Source organism: Falco rusticolus, chromosome 9, assembly GCF_015220075.1.
Source record: "Falco rusticolus isolate bFalRus1 chromosome 9, bFalRus1.pri, whole genome shotgun sequence".
NCBI classification, from domain to species: Eukaryota; Metazoa; Chordata; class Aves; order Falconiformes; family Falconidae; genus Falco; species Falco rusticolus.
In genome coordinates, this window is record NC_051195.1 from 6,664,772 (window position 1) to 6,692,208 (window position 27,437).

General features: G+C 41.3%; 1 protein-coding gene and 1 long non-coding RNA gene across 8 annotated transcripts in view; both read left to right on the forward strand.

The window, feature by feature from the left end:
* Window positions 1-27,437, forward strand: part of ADK (adenosine kinase) — a 291,317-nt gene that overhangs the window by 133 nt on the left and 263,747 nt on the right. For 4 of the 7 annotated variants that reach the window (XM_037400573.1, XM_037400578.1, XM_037400579.1 and 1 more), the window contains exon 2: window positions 14,873-14,947. In XM_037400573.1, the coding sequence (XP_037256470.1) occupies window positions 14,873-14,947 (75 nt within the window). Of the gene's footprint in view, window positions 1-7,318; window positions 7,419-8,256; window positions 8,375-14,872; window positions 14,948-27,437 lie in introns of those variants that run through there. The other 3 variants (XM_037400574.1, XM_037400575.1, XM_037400577.1) reach the window with 3 other exon arrangements.
* Window positions 7-5,704, forward strand: LOC119153751. The gene is made up of 2 exons (XR_005106204.1): window positions 7-1,609; window positions 1,828-5,704. It is a non-coding gene; the product is annotated as an uncharacterized LOC119153751 (long non-coding RNA).

The following is a 27,437-nucleotide window of genomic DNA, read 5'->3' on the forward strand; positions in this document are numbered from 1 at the left end:
GTAACGGGAGGCGGGAAGGGGGTCTTCTTCATGAAGAAGCCCCTGCTGATACCGAAGGGTCACCGCGTGCCGCCCCCGGTGGAGGACAACACACGTGCCGCCGCCGTGTGGGCCCCCGCCGCGGGACCGCGCTCCCCTCGCGCCGGCAAACCGCCGCACGTGGAGACGGGCCCGCGGGGGTCCCGGTGCCCAGCTACCCTGGGGTCCCGGTGCCCGGGGTCCCGCGGCAGTGCGCCGGGGCTGGTGCAGGTCGTGGAGCGGGACGCTGCCTGCGGGTGCCGGCGCTCAGGCGCAGCCGGGGGTGTCACCCCGTGTTCTCCCTCCTGGAAAATAACCCTTGAAAGCCCCGAGTGATACCCCCGAGGGGCTCTCTGCCCCCTTTAGACAGGAACCGAGTTCTCTAAAAATCCTCCGTGACAGCCACGTTTTCTTCAGGACACGTGGAATGTTTGTAGATGTTTTTGCACAGAAATAATCTGTGCCATTTGCTATATGCTTCCTTATTTATGTGGTCGCGGTACGATCTGCCTGACTGAATCCCGTCTGACTGATGGCTTGCACGGAGACAAGTCATTTATTTTGAAATGCCACAGCAGAGAAATGGAAGGTTTCCCAATGCAGGAAGCACGGTCAGCGTGAGCGCTGTAGCAGAGCTTTTGTTGGTGCAGTTTCTCGTTTGTTTTCTCAGCATTATTCAGACGTGAATATAATTGTAAGATAGCTTGTCTCCTTCCAAGTATTCAGTATATGGAGAGGATTAATGACGTAAGGATTGAAAGGTCCAAAATTACCTTGGCCATAACTAATAACTCAGGCAAATATAGCATAAAAGTGATGTACTTCAGCGCTGAGATGAGAACATCCCTTTCAGTACTGATGTCCTTACTGAAAGAACTAATCCTATTAAATTTGTCAAAGTCGAGGTACTTGCTCCTTTGGCAGCTGAGTGACTTTTCATGTCTAATAATAGTTGACAAGCTCAGTTGCAGATAGTGGAAGAGGAAGAATGTAACTGAGCTCTCTGTAAGCAAAGAAATGGCAGGCAGCAGCGCAAGGTTGTGATTAAAAAGCAAGAGTTATTTCCGTGGGCATAAAGCGACATGGAGCAAGAAACTGGCAATTGCAGTGTTTCTGTTTATACAGCTTATTAGAGGATTGCATTTTACCTTCTTCAAGCCTAAACATGAAAAATAAGAAATTTGAGAACCTTATCGGAGCGCTGAGTTAAAAATATAAGAGATGCTCACAGTGGAATGACAGGTGATGTGCTCTGATAACAACTGATTAAACTGAAAATACTACTTTTGTAAGATATCATAGCTAAAACACGAGGAACGTTGTTAGAACTTGTGTACTCTGTTTCACATTATTTCAGTGTGAAGTGTCAACTAGATTCCAGCTCTGTTTCATAAGAGGAGAAAGGCCATAATAAACAAGTGATCGAATAAAGTTAATGTGTGCTGTGGGTCGCAGGCTGGACTCGTGAAGTGGGTGGGGTGGTTGGACTGGATTTGGCAGACCTCTGCACTCGTTTGAACGTAACAGCAAGAACATGTTTGGCTGAGTGGTGCTGTGGGACTTTGTCCCGTGTTAAAAGCCAGTATGGAAGGTACCAGAATGGCTGAGGTTCCTTGACTTTGTTGTATTTGTAATGAGGTTCTGTTGTTAATGCAAAGCATTGCTACGTATGGTCGGGAGTATTGGAAACAGTTTAAAGATTAGAAAAGAAGTGAAAATTTTGAGATAGCAATATCACTTGAAAATTCTGAGAGATGATAACTTTGTATTTGTTATGCCAAGAATTATAGGAGAATTCCTTGTTCTCAGCATCTAGATCCGAGACTCTCCAGCCTCTTCAGGAGACCATGACTAACGGAATTGACAAGGATGGTCTTGTACCTTACGTATTCCTCATATAATATGAACTGGAATCTTTCCCATGGCTACCAAGAAAACTATTTTAATAAAAAAAAATGACATAAAAATTAAATTTCACTTCAATATAAGCCGCACCTTGTCAACAATAACAATAATTTCCTTCCTCTATATTTTTTCTATCATTTTCTCTCTCAAAGTGGCATCAGGGGGGTTTTGTGGGTATATCTTTCTTTTTTTTTTTTTTTTTAAGTCCCTTTTGATCCCTTCAGCCAAAGGAAAGCAAATGTTGCTCCCTCATGAGGTGGGCAAAGCTGACCGGGCTCAGCTAAAGTTGTTTGAAAGCAATATAGGATGGCCGGCTTTTGCCACCCAGTGAGCAGAACACAAAGCTGGAGACCCAAACTGGTGTTCCCAGCTCAACAATGCGTTGTGCTGACGTTAATCTGCTGGGCGGCAGGTTTTGCATTGTCTTTATTGACGGGTGCAAATCCCCACTAAAACCAGCGGGCTTTAGGCAAGGCTGTTAAATGCGTGCTGCGTTGTTTCAGGCTTCTGACTACATCTCTGCTGTGCGAAACTGAAATATCATTGTGTGTGTAAACTGTACTGTTTGAACAGAAAATAGGCTTGCAAAACTACAAACGGCTCATCACTGAGTGGTAGCATCAACTTGCTAGAAACATCATGAGACGATGCTTTAGAGGGGAATTACTAAGGATTTGTGTCCTTTCATATTTGGCTTGGTTTCATCTTGGAAGTCTGTGAAAACCGCAGCCAGGCTTCTGCTAACAGACTGGTACAGGTACAAAATAATTGGAACATTCTCTGTAGAAATGTTTGAGCTTACATGTACGTGTCTGTATAGAAATACGCGTGTGTGCAGAAGGAAAAAACGAAGGAACTTGTGAAGTCCTCCACTGTGAAGTCCCCTCTGCTGCATTATGGCCTTCTGGCTGTTCTGCAGCTGCTGTATTGATTGAATAGTCATGACGTGGCTGGCTGTTTGGACAAATCAGTTTATCTACGTGAAGACAATGTAAGCATTGAATTTGACAAATAGTTCCACTGAAAGTTCAAAGTACAATAGTCCTCTTCTTCTGCTACTATTAGACATCTCTTCCTTCTCAGAATAAATTATCAAACAGTCTGTGGGCAATTGTTATCAAAAGCTGTCCTTTGTCATTACTGTTCCACTAGATTTTAGACAGCTTGATACTGGTGACTGTGAAAAATATTGCTAATTTCATGTATTTTTAATTTTCTTAATAAGATGGCTTTTAATTTAGCTTATTCCTTCATCAGCTCTCTACAAATGAAAGAAGGGATTTAAATTAGCTGTGACAAAGCTTTCGGTTAGAACTTAGTAAATCATTTTTCTTTCTTTCTTATTATCTCTGGCCTTTTTAGTTTTTTTCAATTTCACCTTGCTCCCCATTTGTATTCATTTCAGTTTCTGTCTTCATGGCTTATACTTTTCTCACTTTCCAGTTTCTCCTATCTGCAAATATGGGTAACTTTTTCCATGTCAGTACTCTTAATGGCCTCTTAGTACAAAGGAAGATCTGAAACTGAAGCACCTTGCTGTGTTTGCTCCCAGAAGAATACAAGTGATAGACTTTTTCTTCAGGTGGATATTTAGACCCCTGTGGAAAGCAGAGAAACAAGTGCTTTTGAAGACACTAGCAACAGACTTCGTTAAATCTGCTTTATTTATAAGAGCAGCAACTTTCCCTTCAAAGCTGTGTTGACAGAAATATATCCAAAACCGGAATTTCCATTGCTGCATGGAAAATACCTCACCGTTACAGTGCAGGCGCTCATTTCCATTGTTCAGATGTGCAACTCTCAAATTACTGTTTAGATTGACACATGTCTTCACCTGGCCTTTGATGTAACCCTGTGGGATTTCTCGCATAGTGTGTTGTACTTCCACAGTTTTGTGTTCTTGTATTGGAGAAGCTTGTCAGGGTGTTTTTGTCTTTTTAATTAGAAGTAATTCCTTGCTTTAGGGGAAGGAGTGTGTAACCTGAGGAGAGGGGAGGTCGTGGGAAGGCTTTTTCTGCTCTGGACCACGAGCATGGCTGGTGACTCTTTCCTTACTAGTGTCACCTGCAGCCCGCCTGGCCAGAAGAGCCGTATTGACGAACAACGGCAGTTTACACAGACTGATACCCTGCAGAGACATCAGCCTCTGACTTGGTGTGCTGCCTCCCCGAAGGCAACAGGACTAGTCTTGTCCCTAGAGCCGCTCGCAAGCTTGATTACCTGTGGGAGGGGTGCCAGTGCAAATACGCCTATTTCATCATGAACCTTGAAGGTCCGTGATTATTTTTTGTCCCTGAGATTTGCGAGTTCCTGCTTTTTCAGCTAATGAAAGGCCCGTGTAGAATTACTCATCTACTAATATTACTTATAAACAGATGAGGAAGAAGCCCAGAAAGGAGAGTTGAGTGAATGGAGAAGTAGTTGAATACAGTGTCAATGCAACAGTGTGAAAGGCGCTTTCTGTAGAGCAAGACCTTGGCTTACTCTGTTGTTACTGAGGTGTATTTCATGTGGAAATGTTTGAAGCAGAACTCTGGCTTGTGATTCAAGGTTGTGATATTGCGTTTGAGTAGTTACTTACACAGGCATGGTCTGCAAATATTTCACAAAACCAGTTTCAGAAGCAGGGAATGGGTTGCTGTCTGAAGGTTGTTCATTAGTATTTGCTGGCAATGTATTGGAAAACCTTATCTTCTTGAAAAAAAGTAAATTGAACTTGCAGATACAATGTGAACGCTATACTATCTCAAGGCTGTTCATGTTTTATTTGCATAAATTGCTTAAATAATTTCAATGTACATACTAAAATAATTTCTATAATAATTATCAAAGCTTTTCTTGTGTGAAGGAGAGAAGCGTTTGGGTATTACTCAGAATTCAGTGAAGGGAAAGGGTTTTTTTCCGTTTTGAACTGTAATCATTTCTGTAGTGATTGTTTGACTGCAGTCAAAGCTGTTCCCCACTTGAAGGATATGGTATCATATAAGCTACTTGCTGACTTTATGTTACCTTGGGATTTCATATACAGTGAAAGATTTCTGTGGTGTGGTGTTGGGTTTTTTTTCCCCTTGTACATCCAGTCCTACAAAGCAGTTGTAACTGTCTCAAGGGCTAGGCTGTTTGGCTAGAATAAGATAGAAAAAAAAGTATAGCTGTCTGCAATATGATGAAGACTTAGCAGATTTACAGACTTGGCTTTGCTCTTGCAGCTGTGTGGTCTGTGAAGCTGCATTAAAAGAAATGGGATTGTGCTATGGAATTTTAAAATAATAAAAAAACCCCTTTTAACACTTTGCTACCAGGTCCAGACAAGATAAAAACCCCCATCTTATTTTATGTTGCAAAATATGAAATACTCTCTGCAGAAAATTTTTTGAAACAACCACTGTTCTAGTAGAAAATACATGCAAGTTCTGCGAAATGTTGTTATTGAAAGAGAATTTCTGGACTTCCTGCCTGCTATTCCCATTTTATAATGTCTGCTGAGGCCGTTATGTAAAAGATCATCTTTCTGTCTTGCAAAGACAGAAGAGTGGGCAGCTTATCTAAGATTAACCTTAATTTTGTACTTTGGAGAAATTGAGTAAAATACGGGGGTTAATGGAGAGCTTTTTGTTCATGTATTGTAAACTGGATGATTCATATCAAATATTTGTGGAGAAAAGCGTAACACCTTAGTCCAAGGCCAAGGCCTAATTGCCTGTATCTTGGATACACGTTACAAATGTATAAAATGTATAGTTTCATGGATTGCTTCAATAAAGTGCAATTTTAAAAAGTTCTCACATGCTTACCTGTTGTTGTATCAGGTAGGGGTACAGTTCATTTTTAATTCATACCGTGCTTGAAAGGATGTGTTTAAAGTGAAATCGCCTGAGGAATAGTTGGTCATCATGTGTAGAGGACCTCATATGGTCATGAAGATTCTTTCCTGACCCATGTAGTAACAGGAGCAGTTTAGAGAGATTGCAGCTAGGTCGTATGTCAGGTATTGTAAATTTTTAGATGCAAAAGCTGTGCATTCCTTATTTCTCTCAGGGATTTCTGAAGCCAAAACACATGTGAAGGCACAGGTTAGCTGCCCCACTCAAGCAGAGCAAGTTCGGAAGGTGTCAGGGAGCCTGAGCAAACTCAGGCTGGCTGCATAATGCATACATGATGTCACTACAAGTCGAACTTGCGGTACGAGCATTGTAAAGTTAATCTCTGGATGACCGTGACCATGAGCGATAAATGACCATTTTTCCAGGGATACCCTGGTTTGTGTTGCTCCACATATGCGTGAGGGTGTCTAGAAGTTCTCTGGCAAATGAACAAAACCCCCATAGCGATAGCTGATGCCTCGAAGATGTCAGTAACAGTAGAACCTGCGGGTATGTGACAGTGCAAGCAGGATGACTGGGCACTTGGGAATGGTTGGAAGTTTATGAAGTGCTATTGAAAACTGCTGTTGAGATGTCATGCACACTATTTAATGAAAGGCTGTTTTTTAGAAAAAAAAAATCTATAAAAACACTCTTTTGGCCCTATCTTGCTGAACTAGTAAAAAGTTAGAAACATTTGATGGCACCTCATTTGGACTCTGTAGCGTAATATTTATAATATGCAGTTGTATGTTACAAATTACTGCAAATATAAATCATGTTAATGTATTATTATCTATTTTCTTTTATTTATTCCTATGTGCCTGTTAAAGCTAGGCAATTATTTAAGAGGGAATCGGCAACTTGGTGTTTTAAAAAAATGTTTTTAATGTTTAAAATACAGCGATGGGAGCAACAAGACCAAGCTGTGTTACTACTATTGTTATATTTGCCTGCGATAGGATTCCCCCCCATTTTCAGTTACAAAACAGAGGTTTGGCTATTAGGCACTGAAATTGTTAAACTAGGAACAATCTATTGTTCAATATGGAGGGGAGGATAGGGCTGTTATATATTCAAATATAGTGTTTAGATTTTATTAGGGTTCAAAATCCTCCATTGGGATTTGGGGACCTGTTGTTCTGTGTGTTGAAGCAGTAAGGGGATGGATGTGCTTCCCACTCCAGTTAGTTTGACTCTTCAAGAACCCCGATGCACTTTAATCATGATAATTTTGTATGCGGCGAACAATTTTTGAATGCCCACTTCAGAAAACCTAGGAAGTTTGCCCTGCATCAGGTACTGAAGGTAAAAATTCCCGTTGTCCTCATGTGACACTATAGGTCCTTGAGCATCGTGAACATCTCAAATTTTGGCATCGTCTCTGCTGACACACCCCAAAATCAGAAACAGTTTAAAAGCTCACCTCAAATTTTTCCGAGTATGATATTCCCCTTTGTAGGTGGGAAGGGAGGGATGCCAGGGCTAATGACCACATGGTTAGGAGGTGGAAAAGTTGAAATATTTAACGAGAGGTGACACAACGGTACTTAACAGAAAAACGTGGGATTCACTTTTGGCAAAACCAACCTCTTCTGACATCGGTTTCATGAATCAGTGTTTCTGGCTCTGGTAAGTGAGCGCAGTAAGCGCGGAGCCTGCGCAGGCAGGGCGGGCGGAGCGGGGGGCGGGCGGTGCCGGACACGGGCGCGCCGGGCAGCGGGCAGCCCGGTGCAGGTGGGAGCGCGGCGCGGCCCCCGCCCCCCCAGCTCCGGCGGCTCGGCGTTCTGGACCCCGCCAGGCGGGGGGCGCCCGGTGCGCCGGCACCGCCGTGAGGGGGCTGCGCTCCGCGCTGCGGAGCGGCCGCGGGGGGCGGCTGCGCGGGGGGCGGCTGCGCGGGGGGCAGGGTCACCTGGGGCGGCGTTAAGATCTAAGCCAAGGCACAAAATAAATAAAATAAAAATAATTTTTAAAAAGAGTGAAACGGCGTTCCGGTCGAGTGGGTCAAACCCGCGTGTGGCGGCGGGAGGGCGGCCGGGGAGCGCAGCAACTCCCCCGGCCCTGTGACAGCTGAGCGGGGCTCCGCGGGCCATCTTTAATGTGGGCAGCGCGGCGAGCGCGCCGCACCTCACCGCTGCCTCGTTGAAACATTTCTTTTTAATTTTTTTTTTTTTTTTCCTAATTACTGACCGTAATTACCTCCTGGGTCCGCGGGAGGGAGGTGACAGGAGGAGGTGTGTGGGCGGCGCGTGCTCGCTGCCCGTACCCAAGATGGCGGCCAAGGCGCCCGGCCGGGCGGCGCCGCTCGGTACCGTGAGCTGCCGAACCGGGCCGCGGGGCCGCCAGCGCCCCGCCGCCGCCGCCGCCGCTGCCTCGCCCGGGCTCCCCGCGCCCCGCCGCCCCGGCCCGCCCCCGCCGGCCGCTTAGCCAATGGCGGCACGCGGGCGGGGCGGGGCGGTGGCGCGCGGGTGGGTCGCTCGAGCCGTGGCCGGCGGCTCAGTCGCGGCTGGGTCGGGCGGAGAGGCGACGCTCGGGCAGCGCAGCGGGGCTCCGCCGCGGCCGGGCGGGGAAGCCATGCCCACCCTCAGGTAACGCCGAGCCCCGGCGCGCGGCTGCCCGCAGCCCGGCCCGGCGCCCCGGGGGAAGGGGGCGAGCGGGGGGTGATGCGCTCCCGCCGGTGGGGCGGGGGCTCTCGGTACGCCGCCGGCGCTCGGCTCTTCCCTCCTTCCCCAGCCGTGTGGTAAGGCTGCGGGGTAGCACGGCTTCGTCCCCTCCCTCCGCCGCCGCTCGGCTTTGCGGCTGCCCGCCAGCTGCGCGCCCACGGGGCGAGCGGGCTTCCCCCCTCCCTCCCCGGCCCCTCATCCCGGCGGGGCCCGCCCGGAGTTTATTTCTGGCGGGCAGGTGGGCGACCCGGTCCTGCCCGGGCGGGAGCGCTGAGGCGCGGGGCGGCGGCCGGGGGTTCCGTGAGGGGTCGTCGCTCGGCGGCCGTGCTGCCGTCGGAGGTGGCGGCGGGGCGCGGGCGGGCAGCCCCCGCTGCGGGGTCCCGGCGCTCCGGCGGCCGCCCGGGAGCCTTGCAGCGGCGTGCCCCGACTGGGACTTCATGTGAGATGCACCCGCAGTGCTGAGGAGCAGGGTGGTAAGAACAGGTGAGGCTCTGAGCAGTCTGGCGGGACTGCGGCGGGGCCAGTTTGTCAGGGACAGCTGAGGAGTGGCGAACCCCTAGCTTTTAGCGAAAGGCGTTCTTATGACCAGTTTGCCCTCCTAAAACACCCCATCTTAAGATGGAGTGGCCGCGTAAAGTGGGCAGGTAACCTACGTTACGCAGTTACTTTGATGGGTCCCTCAGCTGCCAGAGAAACGCCTAAACCCGCCGGCTCGGAGCGCAGCGATGGCTCCAGGCAGCGCTGCCATCTCCCCTCGCCCTCAGCGCGCCCTGTGTCAGGTGTTGGCTGGTTCTGGTGACCCTTTGAGATGGCAGCAGCGTTTCACTGCGGGAGCATGTGGAGCCGGCACCGCTGCGTGAGGAGCTGGGGGTGCTGGAACAGTTCTTTGTTTTTTCCGGGCAGCTGCCTTTCTTACGTAAGGCCAAGGCTTTCAGGCTCGGCATCGAGGCTGGAACCTGTGAGTGTGTCACGCTAGAAGGCTATGAAAGTTTTATAATGAATGGAGTCTCCACGGAAGATACTCCTCTAAGTCAGCGTGTAAATACTTAGCCAAATACTGCCTTTACTTAAGACCTAGGTAAGGAAAATGCGTGAGGAGCCCTGCCGGCTACTCGCGTGTTTAAGGTCTGTCAGCATGCTGAAGTCATTCGCTGACGAGTGATGCGAGGGAAATTGGCTGAACCCTCGAATCATGGAGTAATAGTTCTGGGGTGCTTTGTGTCAGACAGGTTATGGTTAACAGTAAATGCTATCTTACTCATGTCGCATAGGTGCGTGGGATGAGAGACTAGTGTTCTTAGTGGAGAGGTTATGGCTATTTGAATGCCACGGGTCTGGTACTATTCCTATTTTAACTACGTGTATAAAAGATTTCTGATAATTAAAATTTTGTGTGCTGTGGAGTTTAACTATGTTTCTTTGTGGCTGAAATTAATATACTGAACAGGCTTAGGACATGCCTTGTTTGGCCTTACTTTTAAGGGCATAATCAAACCCTATAAAAATACTATCATTTTAGATTACGAAACTGTGTCATATATTTGTAAATGGAAGACTAGGCATACAGCAGACTGCCATGCAATTGGGACACCAAAATGCCCCAATCGTGCTTTATTAAGGCTTTCTGACTGTAAAATGTCTTCTCACAAGAACTTAGTATTAAGTGTACGTTACAGCTGCACAGCAGTATGAGGCTATTACACAGCAATAAGAAAGGTGAAATTTTCAACTTGGCTTCCTTCACTATTAGTCACTGTTATGTAGTTCAGAAAAATTTTGCAGCAATTAACAGGAAAAAAATGATGTGGTTTTTATGAAATAATGGATCTATTTTTTTTTAGCAAGATTTGCCAGTATCCAAAGGCTCAAAATATTCCTCTGTCTTTGTGCCAGTAACTAATAACATGCTTTCACTGATATTTTGATGTTACCCTTCTACAGAAGTGCACAGCAGCATGGGGTGTTGACAATATTGTGTGATAGCTAGATGCAGCACTGCTAATGTTCAGCCACCAACTTGAAACAGGATCATATTTTTAAAAATGCCTGCAACAGTAGGGCATTAGTAATGTATTACCATGATAGTGGACACAGCTTTCCAGATCATCCAGGTACAGTTGATTTGTTGACTACTTAAAAATAATTGAAGGGTAGTTTAGTACAGGTGTGGGGTTTTTGTTTTGTTTTCATCCAGTTTGGTTTAATTTCATTACTTCTACAAGTCGTGGTAAGAGTCATATGTGAAAGACTGGCTATTTGTGAAAAAACAATCATCTTGGAAATCTCCAAACAAAATGCCATAATTAGCAGGTGAAGATTTATTTATATTTAATGAATTACGTGGCTTCAACTTGTAATTACAACTTGCTCTTCATCTAGTCCGAAGTTAAATGACAAGCTCATAAAATATATTGCTTGTTGTCAAGAGTTTAGATTGCAAATGTGATGTATATCCAAGCTTTCTGTCAAGTAAGGCGTCATCGTTGCTGATTTGCCTGCTAGGTGGACAGCTTATTTCTGTGTCCAAACAAGTTTGAGATTTGCATGAGCATCATATTCTTATTTAGTACTTACATATATATACAAACAGTATATATACTTTTCATGTACTGTATATGCATGTGCACATATATACACAGTGACTGTGTAGAGTCAATTATATGCCCTTAATTTGTGGAGGTGGAGGAGTTGTCACTTGGCTCTTTAAGAGCTGAGCCAAATATTCTTTTGTAGTAGGTTTGTTGAGTTAAGCAAGAACATCCTTCTGGGATGATTAGATGCCAGAACTCCTGTGCAGGAGAAGGGACAGGGGAGAGTCAGAGAGGCAGTGGAGTACAGAGGTGTTTGCTCTGTGTCTCTTGCAAAGATGTATTTCCCAGATAACCTATGTATTATGAAATCTCACATTTCAGGAAACTATTTGTGCTTCCTCACGATGTTTTAAGTCTAGTTGATTGGAAGTAATCCATGAAATTTTAATCAGTGCAGGTGTCCAGCGTGACTGAACAGCAAACATGAGGCCAGTAAGGTTCATATGTAATGCTGAAAGTGTTAAACTTGGTGAGAATGTAGCAGTTTAATATCTCAGTTTCTTGCTCTAGAGACTTACAAATTTAGAATTCTCCAGGATCCTAAATATTACATTTAATTCTATGCTTTTACAATATGTGGCTTTACAGACTATATGTGATTTTTTTTCTTTAAATTTTTACAGAGGAACAAACTGTAGCCAAGTAACTGCCATAGTTCATGTTGTGCTCCGAAAAAACTCAGTAGTGTTAACAGTGCAGGTACTTGGCAGCCTCTCAAGAAGATGTGCTGCACTGAAGTGTAGCCAGTGTGGGGTTAATCAGGTTGAAGATGCTAAGGGTTTACACAGTCACATCTTAAAAACTAGAAACACTGGACTATCCAGATTGTGGTGCACAAAGCTTGTGTTAGAAATCACTGATCATAGTGGTGATCTTAAATGACTGCTTAAACTTGTGGAATTTTAAAAATATTTGGCTTGGGGGGAAAAGTATAAAAAATCTCTTGCCATTTACCAAATGCGGAGTTAGTTAAGGAATGACACAACTGTGATCTCCAGTACAAATGGAGTGTATGGATTTTTCTCCCTTTTTGCCAGTGGCATTTTAATATCTGGTTTTAAGCATGGAAGTTCTAGTACCTTGGGACTTACTTAATTCAAGCATCTAGCTGAAACAACAGAAACGTAGAAATACAGGTTAATTGTAAACAAAAGGCAAGCTATTAGTAGTATATATTAGCTCATGTATTTAGAGATTATTTGCAAAAGTATGTTGAGTGTTATAACCTGTGTACTTCATAGAAATCAAACAGTTGATGTACTCAAAGTTTTATTTGATTGAAAAGCTGTTCAAGTTCTGCTATCCTACACTTGTTTGTGAGAAACAACTATGCTGAATTGGGAAGACTTTGCCCAGAAGTTTTGGGGGAATATTTCTGAACATACATTTACTAGTCTAGTGATAGCTGCCTTGGCTTCTAAAGCTTCCCATCCCAGATGGCACCCTACTTGAACAGGGGTGATTACAGAATACTGAGGGACAAAGAAGGCTTGGGGATGGAAGAGGACCTGTATGTGATATAAAGAGCTGCCTGGATTAAAGAGCACTGAAGGTTCTAGTTCCTGTTGCTGCTGACGTGTTAGGAGTTTGTATGCATGTTACTGGCTTGATGGAGCTTCTCTGCACGCTAAACCAGTACAAAGTTGCCCTTGTCCTGCTTCAGGTTTGTTAACCAGTATGTTCTGCAGCCCACAGCTTGTTAATTGTTTGGTAGTTTCTGTGTTGCTTTTCTGTTGAACAAGGTAGCTTCCTCATAGGTAGTAACCTCAACATGTCAGCTGTATTTCAGAGAGGTTTTTGAAGTACAGCTGCTCTTTTCTGGCACGCTGTACACTTAAGTGCTGATACTTGTCTTACAGAAGTTATCCATGATAGGCATTTTTTTCCCTTAAGTGTAGGTGTAAAATTACTGATATGTAGAACTTCAGTATGTGCACGTCTGCTAAACATCAAGTACGGGAGCATGTCATTTGGGACAAACCTGTGTTCAGCACTTTTAACATTCTGACTTGTTCATTCATTGTCCTGCAATACAACCAAACCCATACTTAGTTTTTAAAATGGAGGGAATGTCCTGTTCTGGGGCTCCAGCTACAGTTCCCCTTATCCTTATGTTGTCTTTACTGTCATCTGTCTCTCAGTCTTCTTCTAGCTAGATAGAACTTACGGTTATGCTGTCTAGAAGAACTGGTACTTCTTTTCACACTGACAAAAGTGTGTAGTGAGTCTTACAGTTTTTTACGAATGTTGCTTATTTTAGTTAAAGCAAGCTGGGTTTCTGGCTCCATCTTCAAAAAGCAGTGCCTTCCACCTTTCACATCCAGTGATATGGGCTGTAAAGGCCCAACTGTAAAGCTACAACAAAAAATAGGATACTTAAAACATGGTTTGCTGTCTCTCAGTATCAAGGTTATTAATCATGTTTTCCATGTATTCTTTTCCGGACTTCAGAACTTAGCATTTAACTGAGGCTAATGTGGCATCGTAGGGAGGGAGAAGTTACATTTGGCAAGTCGCTTCAAATTTGAGTATTTTTTAGCTAGGAGTTTTTCATAGCAGTTGCGAGAGGAAGTAAGTGAATGAGTCTCCAACCTCTGTTGGACACAATTAATGAGATTGTTCCTGTATCCTCTCCTTTCTGCTTTGTGTTCTCTTTTTCTTATCCTGCTGAGTAGAAATTAAGGAAATCTGTCATTTAGCAGACAGATACCGAGTTTCTAAAACATTTATCTTGCTTTAAGTGGGCCAGAACAGTTGGAAACTCACTCACTGTGAGATTCAGCTGCCACTGTTCTGCAGCTTTGGATAAACTGCAGCTAAACTTTGGATCCAAGTGCAGTGTAACAGTAGTACTTTTGAGGGGATGAAGAGACAGGGAATATGCTTTCTCTGCAAATACTTGATAGAGACATAGAAAAGAGGGAGGCGTATTTGGTGGTCATACTGAAGCTACCTTTGGTGGCTAGAGCAGGGGCTTGCCTTGCCAGTTGGAGGCAGCAGGTGTTAGCTTAGGAAGGAATGTGATGGGTTTAGATAGGTTTTAGGCAGCCTTCAACAACAGCTGCATTCACTCCTACTTGACACTAGGCCACCTAACTAATCCTTTGGTATCACTGCATTATCACCCAAGCACATGCTGTTCAGGAAAACGTAACACATGGTTTCTGAATGAATCTGAAAAAGACCTTAAAGCTAGCTCTTCCAGCTGTTTACAGTATCTCTGATGTCTGGTTTTTTTGTGACAAAAGTAATGGCAATGAATTTCAAATTTATCAACGAGTACATACATTATTATCAGTAGGTGGCTATGCTGTTTAAGGTGGCTGAGAATGCAGAATCCATAGTCACTTATTTTCAATTTACTGAAACAGACTTATGTTGTTAATTATTGGTCAGTAGCAGAGTAAACCCAGCAACTAAGTCTGTTCAGTGAAATTCTTATAACCTGGTCTGATGCTCCCCCTGTCTAAAATCTGGTATTATAACTTGAATGCAATCCTTTAAAACTACAGAATGTGGCATGGAGCTCTAATTCTTTATCTGAGTGAATGATAGCTTACAGAATATATACCTTTATATGTTCCTGACTGCTTGCAGTCTGTATATTGACCAAAGAAGATTATTGTAGAATGATACTTCACTTGAATTTGACTCTCTGTCTATTATATGCCAGGCCTACATGTGACTGCTGCGCTGGGCAAAATGTGTATCTTTGTTCATTAGCTGTATTCAAGGAAACATCATCTTCTTAATAAAAAAAAGTCTGCAATGTATTATATTGGGAACAATAAACTAATACTAAGCTAACTTGAAATAATTGATTCTCTTACAGTGAAAATGTCCTGTTTGGAATGGGAAATCCTCTGCTTGATATCTGTGCAGTTGTGGACAAAGACTTCCTTGACAAGTAAGTCTTGATTTCTCTTTTTTTTTATGTCAGTTTTGTTTCCTATTTGTGACGCCTACAAATAAATGGAAGACTACCTGCTTGTGTAATGCTGAGTTGGTGCTGATCTTAGTGGGATACTGGCCTTATGCTGAAAGAAGCCAACATTGTATCAAGTCGTTTGATTGTTCTAGCTGTATGAAGCTGTGGTGGCAGTGTCAATGTTTTAATGTGGCTTTGGTATTTATTGTTTTCTAGCAATTATTTATTCTAGTCTCTTCATGCTGTCTTTGCTAGCCTTTAATTGGAAGCAATCATCAGTGTCAGCGAGATGTAGGTAGCTCTTGTATGAATATTTATGTGCTACTTTTGATGTACTGTTACAGCGCTCTTTTTCTTTAGTGATGACTTTGGGGCAAATAAGCCATTTCTGTAACACATCAAGGGAAGTTCCCTTTTTTTTTTTTAATAATCCAATTTATCAGTCAAGAACAGGACCACTTCTTATCATATGGTCTGTTATCTTGCTTAAGCCTAGTTGTTATGCTACGGTCTGTACAACTGTATCACTAATTCCTGTTGGCATTAAACTTACTTGTTCTCGGAGCAGCTTAGATGTGTCTTTTCAAGAGGTGTAAAATAGAGTTGCTTTTTTAAATCCTTCTGCATGAGCTCACTTTCTTCCAGTTTTTGCTGCTTTGTTTCTCTTGCTTGCAAGTGATCAGTAAATTGATTTCATTTCAGAGTGCTCACAATTCTTTGTTTAATTCTTGAAGTGTTTTTTTTTCTATAATCATTCTTTTAGTTATTAAGGGGAATGCTAAATCAAGAATAAGTTTCACGTTGCCAAATAACAGGTGCAGAGTTTTTATTTGTGAATGTGTACTGTCAGCCACAAATATTTTGTTCTGAAACTTCTAATAATAGCAATAATTTGTTTTGTGGTGGATGTTTTATCTAAAGGTGTGTTTTAAGTCAGAGCCTGAATATTAGAGGTTGGAGGCAAAAGACAAGGAGGCACTGGAGTATCCATCTCAAACATCTGTAACTACGAACACTCAAGACATAGACTCAATTTCTGAAAGAGTAAATTATTCTGATAAATTCTCTGCCTAATGTTTCTACTGAAATAACTTGAAAACCAGACTGTGAACATAAGTAATGCCCCCAACCCAACAGTACCCTCCAATTAATTCTTATATATGTTTCTCGTAAAAGAGGTGGTGGAATCTATATTGCAGCAGTGAAATCCTGTAGGAGGGCATCGCACTTTTCACTGGACCTGATGTGCTCTGCAGAATGTAATTTAATTAAAAAATGAGAAGTCTTATGTACTCAGACTTGAGTCCTGTCAGACAAGTTAAATGATCTCCTGGAACAGCATATGCTCTGTGAGCATTTCTTTACTGCCAAAATGCCTTTGTGGAGTGTTGCGTTATTTAAAGCAATAAACAGTCCTCCAACAACAGTTTCACAAAGGACCTGCTGATGGTGTGATAGCTCTGGTAATAACGTCAAAACTGAGAAGATGGTTTGTCTACCATCGTCACAGGTACCTGACTTTATTTCTAGCTCTGTATTAGTGAGTGTATTCATAGTATTCCATTTAACAGACAAGCACATTTCTACTCTTAAGTCCAACTACCTTTTTGCAATACTTACTGAAATGAGTATCGAATCCCACGCTTACTCAGCTTGTGAAGGGAGACAAAATAGCAAACCTAGCTGTAAAACAACTATTAGAATAAAGTTATCTATTCAAATGCTGTAGAGAGGTGCAAGAACATAGATATTTCAGGACTGTGAAGCATTTGACAGAGAAATTGTCAATCATACCAGCCTAGTCTCTGTGTTTTTTCTTGTCAAACAAGATGTGCATTCATCTCTAGCAACGTAGTGTCAGCGCTTGGTAACTTGGCAGTGATCAAATAACTCTGGAGCCTGTGTCTCACCTCTTCGAGTGGATGGGCATGTTTAACGGGGCCATCAGGCCCGCTGGGCTCTGACTTGAGAAGGTAGCTTTGTAAAATGAAGAAAGAGTTGAGGTGAAAACCCAAAGAGTTTTATACATGTAATTTTTTTCCACTGTTTCTGTTAGTTTGCCGTCCTCTCTTCTATAACCGATTTTAAGAGTAAAAACCTTTGTTCAGAATAGAGGACTTAATGTTGCAAGTTTAATCAATGTATATTGTTAGTGAAATGAGAGTATTAACATGAGTGCTGTAACCAGATCACTTTAGTAACTTCTATTAAGAAAATGCAAATGGAAGCAGTGTAAGATTGTGTAGGAAGTCTCAGGTGGTCCTTTTAACAGTGTTTAAATGGCATACAATCCATATTATAAATAAATCTGAAAACAAATACATAATGCAGTCCTACCCCAGGCAGATTTGGAACGCCTTGCTGTCATGGAATACTGATTTGAGGAAATGAGCAGTGTTGGAGGGTTGGGTGGGTATTTTTGGCTTGGATTGTTAGCACTGTCACCTTTCTTTTAAGGTGTATTTTTGTTTAATCTGGGCTCTGAAGTCTTTTGGTTTCTTGGCAAGTTTTGGAAAGCTTTAAGTCTTTCCTAGACTATTGCTAGGAGAGGTGGTCTTAATTTGTGTCACAACAGAACTCCACTGTGCCCATCTGAGCTTTTCAGACCATGTTAGCAGTCTGGCATTACCTGAGCCAGAGAAGCTTTGGCCTCTGTCGGGTAGTTATGTTTTCGGGGGGAGACAATGTGAAAAAGTGTTAGCAGTGTTGATGGCACTGTTGAAAGCTGGTGATACCCAAACCCACTTCAGTTTCTGTACACAGAGTTGGGGAGCAGTCTTGAAGTAAATCTAATCCATTGGATGACCTTGGATTTTTCTGAATATCTGCATGAAAGAAATATCTGAAACGCCTTTTTTTGTGTGTGTGTGTCTCCTTTTAATTTGCCTAACAGTATTTATTTTTGGTTTTTGTTTAATTTTTCTAACACATAGATACTTGCTCAAAGAGCAGCTTTTTATGGGTGGGAGGGGAAAGAATAGAGAAAGGATTGATGCTTTGTGGGTGAATTGCTAACTATAGCTATGCTAATCTGTGAAAGTAACCTTGCTAACAGGTATTCATTAAAGCTTGTGGTGTAATCTGTTCTATCTGTGGCATTTAACAGAAATGATTCCTTTACCTACAGAGTCTGTAACAGGAATTTAAGAATAACTTTATCTGCACTATGAATATTAAACTCTAATAAGGTGGCCAAAGAAACTTGGATTATTATAGTTATGATGTTTTAGGACTCCATAGAAACTCAGTACTGCTGACTCCTATAAATATTCCAGTGTCCTGCTGTTAAAAGTTGGGAGATGGCATCAGTTTCAGTGCTCCCCCTAGAGCACTCTGTTTTGCAAATACTTAGTTTTTGACAATTATCTAACTACAGTTAATTTTTAGGCTGTAGAGATCTGGTCATGACTCCTCACCTTAAGCGCACATCTGGTGGTTGAGAAGTGTGTGTTCACAGAATGGATAAATCTCTTGCTGTTGTCCAGCAATTGGGTCTATGACTGCATGACTTGAGGGGGTGGAGAGAATCATTATTGACAAATTGATGTTGACAGAGTTATTATGCTAGTCTTGGAACTCTATATATGTGAAAACCTTGTGTCTTCCCTAATTAGCTAGTGGGAAGGTGAGGAAAGTATTTGTAATTGCCCGCACCTGTATAATCATGTGAAGATCTTTCAGCCCATGCTCTTAAAACTTGAGTGGTGTATAGGGCAAATTATGATATATGTCCTCTTAATCACATTAAAGTTAAGGATGCTTATTGCTTTATTTCACTTTTTTTCTGGGCTTTTGACCAGAGCCATGATCTTATGAAGTGTGGTGTGTTTACTAGTCTGGATGCCGAATTCCATTATATTTGTCACCTCTAGACTGATTTGTTATTTTTAAATTACCGTCACTGTCCAGGATTACAACTTGCTTTTTGATTACTTTTACTTGCTGGTTGTTAAAGCAGCAAAGTCTCCGCGCCCCCCCCCCCCCCCCCCCCCATTGTGTGGTTAGATTTTGTGGTTTGTTTGGTTTGGTTTGGTTTTTGTTTGGGGTTGTTTTTTTTTTGCCTTGTCTTTCCTGCTCTCCATAAAATCAGGGTCTGTGGCAGCCTTTGCACAAGCTTATTAAAGGTGCTTAGTGAAATTCTGTAGTATTTAGTAGCTTTCATTCCCTGGATCATCTGCTCCTTAGTTCTCTGCCCTGCTTTCTCAGTGACACTCATAAATACAAACTGTCTGTAAACCACGAAATCAAGAAATGGGTTTATATTCTTTTTACTCTTCACTGGAAAAACAGATTTGAAGAAATGGTAGAGGAAGAATGAATAGGGTCTTCAAAGCGTGTTTTGGCGTGGTGGTGATGGTTAATGTGTGAAAAGAGAATACCAGCACACTGAGGGAAGAGGTGTTGTCATTTTAATCTGTAATTTCACAGATACGGATACGGATCTCCTGCAGTGTGCTACCAACTTATCTGCAGCATGGAAAGTGGTTGGGTCATTACTGAAGATCCCAAGATGCCTGGGCATTCTCTGCCTTTCTTCACTGCAGAATACTTTTGGAGGGTGGAGGGTAATGGATTAGTTAAGCACAAACTTTACTAATAGAGCAATGGTGACACCTGGTAAATTAAACTTCCTTGTGTGAGGCTGCTTTAGTGCTTGCTGTGATGCAAGTGCAGATGATGTACATAATTGATTTTTTTTGTCCACCCTTGTGAGAATTCATATGATAAATGAGGAAGAGGTTTGAGAAGCAGCTGAAATGAAAAACAACTGCTTGTTTGCATTAAATTTAGGTTGGTCTGTATAACTGTGCTTTTAGCCATTCTACCACGTGTTCTTCTCAGCATTTTCAGTTTATCTTTGCTTGTGTCTAACACAAGCCTTTGTAACTCTGCATAGCAAAAAAAACCAAACCACCCCCCCCAAAAAAAAAAAAACAAAACCAAAACAAACAAACAAACAAAAAAACCCAAAAAAAACAAAAAAACCCAAAGCACCACTCATGCCATTAGCTCTTATAAGGCAGCTAAGGCTTTGAACAGTTTTTACATAATCGGAAGTGGTTCCTTGTCTGTTCGTCAAACTTGGGTTTCAACACAGTCTTAAGGCTTCAGTGCAAAGCAAGCCCTTCCCCAAAACCATGTGCTGGAGTGAGCTTGAAAACTGAGAAAGACAAGTGGCTATTCTGTACTGGGGGGCTTCAGAATCAAAGAATGCCCAAGCCGCACGTATGGACTTTGCTGCCAGATTGAAGAGGGGGATCACCCCTAACTTACGTATTTTTCAGTTTCACTAACGTGTTTACTTTGACTCTGTGTGCTTCATCAACCCTTTGGGACAGGTTAATAGTTTTTCATATTTCTTCAACTTGGGGATTGCATTACCTGTTGGTACAGTGCTGAATGTATGAAAAGTACATAGTAATAATTTTAAAACTTGTCCCTGAATATTTACACTTCTTTTGTTGTTTGTTTTTTAGAAGAGAGCTTGCTGTATGATATCATGTATCCAACAGTAATCCTTGTGAAAGATTGCATATAAAAGTATCTCTTGTACAGGCTTATTTGGCAGAGAAGCTGAAAGCCTGAGGGTTTCATTATTACCTTGTGTTTTTGAGCTGTACCTGCAGAAGTCAATTTAGCTTATCTCAGAGTCTGAACATAGAACATTGCTGAAACTGTTCAGCCAAATTGCATCATCTGACTGCTGGTAAATTAGAAAAACTTCAGTGTTTGCTTGGAAAAAACTTAGGGCTAATGATGGCTGTCTTAAAGGTCCTCTCGGTACTAGTGTACCTACGAATTTGGTAGCATTCCTGACAACATAATTAGAGCTTTCTACAAACCTGATTATTTCTTCTAGTGTGTTTAGTTAAATTGTGTAGTTTAAATGAGTGAAAGGTTTAGTGAAGCTCAATTTGGAAAAGGCAAATTAAAAAATCTACCTATTGAATGACAGTTTTGCATGAGGAGCTGTGATGTTCTCAGGGTTTGCTGAGCTTGAGCAATGATTATAGGAGAGTTTGCAACTACTTACTTGCCTGTAAAATAGGACCCAAGATGTTCATAAATAGGAAATATTCCACTCCTTGTTATCTCTTCTCTTTATTGTGAGTTTTCACTTTCTTAAATGCTTGCCTAGTAATCATAACTTCATTTTTTTTAGTTTTTCCACTTCAGAAAACTTGCTAATTTAATACCTGTTAATAGGACATGTCTAGTTATTGGGTTGTTTTCTATAGAGTAACTTTGAGACACATGACAGACTGACACACAGAGAGCTTATTTTGTATTTTCTCTTCACTACCAAGTACAAATTTGTTTAATGCAGCTTTGGGTGTTGTATTACAAGGCAAATGATGAGATACTGGGTTCCATTTGCCTTTTCAATGCAAACAAGGAACTTAGAGCTCTATGAATTAAGTAAGTGCCTCTTTTTAACTAGGCAATAATATTAAAGGAAAAGACCCTTGCTGAAAGTGTCTTTGGTGGAAAAAGCTGGGTTTATCAGTAGAGAACTGGAATCGATCCAAAACTAGATGGTAAAACTTTGTGTTTGGAAGTGGTGCTTGCTGTTTGTATTGAAAAACTTGGCATCTTAGAGTTTCCTGAGTGTACAATTACAAGATCGGTTTTTACTTAAGATACAGTATATAAAAATGGTGATTCATGTTTCGGGTATGGTTGCAGGTGTTCTCTTTAATTACAAGATAATAAGATGCAATCTTAATATTGTTTTCCATTCCCGTGCTGCTTTTCCAAACCAAAATTCCCATCAGCATAGGAAAGGCTTGAGGTTTTTTTTCCTAGCTACTATAGTAATACAGTGAAACAGTTTGATCACTCATGCATTGAAGAAAAGTCCAGTCAAACAAATTGTTTGTTATGTTCTCAGGTGTTGGGTTTTTTTACTGTAGATGAAATTGATTTGTTATCTCTTGGAAAAGATGGCCTTTTAATGATAGCTTTTCTGAAGTGGTTGGAATACCTTCAGCTTTTTAAAAACTTCAGTTTTAAAAAATTAGGTATTTAAGAAAATTACAATGCTCATTCTTACTTGATAGTTTTTGCTTCATTCAGGTCAGGCAATTTGCAATTCAGTGGCTTTTCTTCCGAAGTTAGGTGTATCAAGATAACAGCGATTCTGTCCTTCCTTTTGAAATTAAATGCTACCTTTTAACATTTCTTTTTAGTAACTTGCTGTTCCTGAACAATGTGCAAGGACCACGTCAGTGTTACTGTTACCTGTGACTGAAGTTCTGAGGTGGTTGTGCTTCTGTAAATCCCTGGTACTACGTCACCTAACCACGTCCAGGCCTGCTCTGTGCTTTGCCTCTTCTCGTCTTGTTGCTTTCTGGAGTGTTGGACCTGTGGCCTCTGCTGTAGCCACAGGGAGAGGGCGGAGGCAGCCTGTCTTCCTCTTAATTACTGGTGTTCTTGTTTTGGCTTAGTCAAGGGCTGGAGAAGAGGAAACTAGCTGTCTGAGTGCTATTTCACTTTATTTTTGTCAGGGCAAAACCATCAATACTCCAAGTTACTGGAGACCAAGTCTGTGCTGTAGACTTCAGGATGTCCTGAAGCCTGTAGTGCCCTGACAAGTTCAGTTTAAATGCAGAGCTGGAGACAAAGATCTTTAATTTCACAAATCCTTGATTCCCTTCTTTAATAGCATAATATAATATTTCAGTGAGTGTTGTGTGGTGTGGTTGGTTGTTTTTTTTTTAATTACCATGGGATTCAATTAAGAGTTCATCATCATGGTGTAGATGTCTGTGCTGTGTGTCCTGCTAGCTATTAGATTATTACTCTGAACCTGTGACAAAGTCTATAAAGCAATGCTATATCTTTTAAGACAACTCAAATATTGCACTCGGAAAAGCTCTGTTGCTTTGCAAGTTACATGAAATAAAATAACATGTAAATTATCTTCATTTTTTTTAGTTCTACTTTAAACTTGTGTGTTTATGTCTGTCTTACTACATGAAGACAAGGGAGCTATGGCTAAACGATTTTTGGTGATTATTTTTCTGGCTTACTCCACTGATTTTAATTTTTTTTTCTTGCATTTATTTCCTTGTTGTGAAGTGACAGCAAAAGTGATTAAGTTTCAGCGCAAGTATCTGAGATGCATTTGATAAAATGTAAAGGGGAGAATACGACTGCCTAGTATGACAAGCTGTAACAAGTGCACAGTAGCAAGAAGTTATAGAAACACAAACATTACCACAGATGTTTTTTTCAACCCTTGTATTGTTGAGGCTAGTTATTTCTAAGTGTTGAGGCTGGGTTTTATTCTTCTTAGGCAACAGGAGCTTCTCACTGGTAGGAAGGTAAGCAATAAAGATCACTGTAAGTTTATGCTAACACTCTACTTGGGAAGTATACAGTCATCTTTCTTTGTGAGAAGTGAAACTATGACCAGATTCAGCGCCCAGCCCCTCCAAGTAAACGTGGCATGCGGTTCCAACTATGGATATTAAGTTAAAAGGAAAACAAAAAGGGTAGTAATGCAGATGTTTTAATCCTGGTGCTTTATGTGGCTTCAAGCTAGCATACTTATATCTGTTCTTTTTCAAGACAAGAATTGCAGTTACTATGTAAATTTTTCAGTTTCTAATACTAATTTTTCCCCGGCCTTCCAGTAGAAGAGGCAAAGTGTTCCAGAATCTCATGTCTCTAGGGAGCCTCTTTTGTAGAGTTGCAGTGTGGAAAAGAGATGGAAGACCTTCCTCCAAATCTCATTGCTGTAACTTCATTTTTGCAAGAGTGTGTTTCACTGTATTTCATGGAAGCTATTTCGTTTGTGAATTGTGCTTGTGATGTTACATACGGGACTATTAAACAACAACTAGAGTACTAAAGAGAACATGCCTGCCTGTTAGCTGGTTTACATTAGGTAAAGCGTTTGGATGTATATCTTTATTAGATATGGTTTCAGTGTCTGTAGTATTCTTAATCTGGATTGCAATTCCACAAGCTCATTTGCTGGAAATCACATTTGAGAGGGCTGTGGGCTGGGAAGTAGCTATTTTCTTAAGGGGGCTGTGAAAAAAGAGCTAATATTGCCACCTTTGCAAAAGTTAGCCTGTGCAAAATCCCTGACTGCTTTTGTGCTAGGGATATGGCTAGCCTATATAAGTTAAAGGCAAGCTGTAGAGTTGTTTCAACAGATTCCATCATTGAAATACCAAATTCAGTCACTTCAGTAACTGCTAGCTTTTTATTGTTTTGAAAGCACCAACTACAACTTCCAGCTTTAGCCAAGAACAGCTGAGGTGTACCTGACTTGTTTTCAAAAGTGGGACGTTTCAACTTTTGTATGCAAATTGGGATTAAAAATTAATAAAAGAAGCCTGGCAACTTTAAAAAATACGAGGATATAGAATTTTACGTTTCTACTGACTCACAAAATTGGAAATGCTCGTAACACCTTTTTCTACAACCAGCCCTTGGGTAAAACTGTTATTCAGCCAAAGCGTGAAGCCCTTCTGGGCTGTGAATGATGGGAACTGTCCGAATACCTCCATCCCTTTTTCTTCTGCCAGATACTTGGATGCCTGGGCTTGATGCTGCAGCTGCAGCAGTGGGTGAAGGGTTAAGATACAAAACAGTGGCTATGACTAGAGGCAAAAGGGAGGAATGGTTCTTCCCAGAAGCAGTAATTGCTGTTCTCCGCATGACTCATTCTCTTGATTCTGTAGTGGTAGCAGACCAAGGAGTTTATCTCTCAAGAGCTCTTCCCTGAGTCTCCATCTTGGTATTGCTCCTTCATATTTTCGGATGAAATTGAAACTTTCGGTAAAGAAACATTTTCTGCCATTTTCTGTACGCTAATTTTTTTTCCAATAAAGCTAATGCTTTCAGTGGCTTCGGTAAGTTCTTTCAGCATGGCTGGAATTTCATAGTAGCTGCAACACTTGTCTGTAGCTTGCTGTTGGCTCTAGTCAGTGTTAAAAATAATTTTTAGAGGAGACAAATTAAGGCACATGAGCTCCCTGACAATCCTCTCTGAAAGTTTCTGTAAGCTGAACCGTCCTGTAACAAGTGCGCAGGTGCAGAGACAGGTACTGGAAGAGATTGAGCTTTTAGGCAGCATCAAGACTTGTTTAGGTTGCAATAGTAGTATGGAGTCGATACTTTACTGCATAGCCTGTCACAAACACAAAGACACCCATAAAGTTGTGCAACAGGAAAATCCAATACACCCTAAACTTTATTTTTTTAAGGAAATAAGAAAAACTTGAGCTGATATGTAAGGTTTGCTGTTAGTTTCATTATGATTTCTAAATGAAGCAATGCATTTTGCATTAAATATGATACACTGGTCTCTTTCTTTGTCCCTCTGAATGATGAAAAGGTCAATTCTTAGGATTTTTTAAGACGATAAAGTATTTAACATCAATGAAGATTCAATACAGCCTCAGCACTTCCAGTATCCTCCTTTTGGAGGATTTTATTGCTTAAAGGTAATATTCTGGTCTGACTTTGTGGTTTAAGAGTTCTTTGGTGGACAATAATTGTCTTTTGCTGTGTGTTAATTAGCTTTTATTGATGTGGCATTTCTTTCTTTGTACTGGAGATACTGAAATAATTGCATTTTAGAAAATCTGTTTTCATTTCCTTCTTTTGGAGATAGAGTTGGAACAGATTGAGCATGGAGACAAAGTCTTAATTCAATTATGAAATGTTGTGTGTTGATGGAGCATAAGGCGGCTGTGTTATGTTTGCATCAGTGTAACATTACTGCCTTCATTAGTTTTGTCCAAAACATTAACCTGTATTTTATTGTAGAAGTAGAGCCCATTGAACTTCTTCCTGACACCTAAAGCACATAGTTTTGCAAATCAGCCTTCTTAGAAGAAGGAGATGAAGGATTCATTTTCAAGCATCAAGAAGCTCGGTTGAGCAGCTGACAGTGCTATTCATATATTGCACACAGAGAGACTTTATTTAGAAGAAATCAGTAAAATAATCTATAAGTCTAGGCAGGAGAATCTCAGGGTCACATGCATAACCACACTGCCCTGCCTTCACCAAATGATATTTTGTTCCAATTTCCTTCTCAAAGCAAAGCTCCTTATGCAGCAAGGAGGTATTCGGGGGTTTTCAGTACTAGTGCTGTCAGAATCTGCGGTAGAATGTGGTCTGAATAATAAATTTTCAAGTGATAATAGCAAGTCATTATGGATAACTAGGAAGGGAACAGGAACCATTCAGTTGATTACTTTTCAGATTATGTACCTGTTAGTGTTGTTGGGCTTTTTTGGTTTCTGTGCAAATGGAACTTCAATGCAAGGTTGTAAAAGCTGGTTTGTGTTCATTCTCAGAATGAATTCAACTACAAACTAATGCTTATTTCTGGTTGAAGAAAATCGGTATGTAAAATATAGGTTATGATTTCAAAACAAATGATGTGAAATGACTGGTATGGCTAAAGTAATGGTTTAACTGTTGAAGACTCAAAGGAATAATATCAAAAGAATAGAGTTCACTTGTAAGCAGAACTGCCTATAGTTCTGCACAAATTAAGTATTTTATTCCTTGATGAAGTTAATCAAGGCCAACCAAGTATATTTCTACCAGTGTAATGAGTATAAAATTCAGAGTACCAATTTCCCCCAAAAATGTACAGAGTATGTAAAGCTTTTTAAAAGGTGCTTGCATTCAGGTATTTCAGAAACTCTTACTGAAAAAAATGTTTATCTTTAGCTGTATGCTGGAAGTGTTTAGGTGTCTTAAATTTTTAGCTCACTGGTTTGTAGTTAACTGTTTTGACAAGTCCACCACTATATGCTTAAACCCAGAGTGACAGAGCTGACCCTATTAAATGATCATAGTTTTCTACAGTCTGGTGATTAACAGGCTTTGAACTTTCCTGGCTTTCTTAATCCCTTCTAATCATTTAAACCTATTATTGTTTTGACTTCGATTTCAAAAGCCTTTTAAATCTGTCTTACAATATTAATAGCTGATTAAAGTCTTGATTTCCAACCATATTATCTGTAGGGAGTCTATCTTATTACACTGAATAATTTAGAAACAGCTATTTAGGAAAATGTTGATCAAGAGGTGTCAGGGGAACTGCAAAGAAATAAACACTAGAGAAACTATACCTAGTAATGTTTATATTTAAATTAGTGATCGTATCTGTGCAAGAAATTGGGAAAACAAAATGCTTCTAATTCATGACATCAGTAACTGTATTCTTTTTTTCTTCTAGGTTTCAGGAGTGTAATTTTAAGTTAAATCTGTGTTGAAATTTAAATCCATCTTTCATAATGAGTATTGTGGTAAAATAATATTTCTGCAAATATTTTTGGGATCCCTTTCACCCAGAAATTCCAAGTTAGTTATGTTTTCTGAAAGACAAAGGTTTGCATAGGGATGGGATGTAGCCAAATAAGACTCCAGTCATGCTAGTATGCAGGAACTGGGTACTAATAACTGGGTAAAAAAGAAAACACCAGAAGTT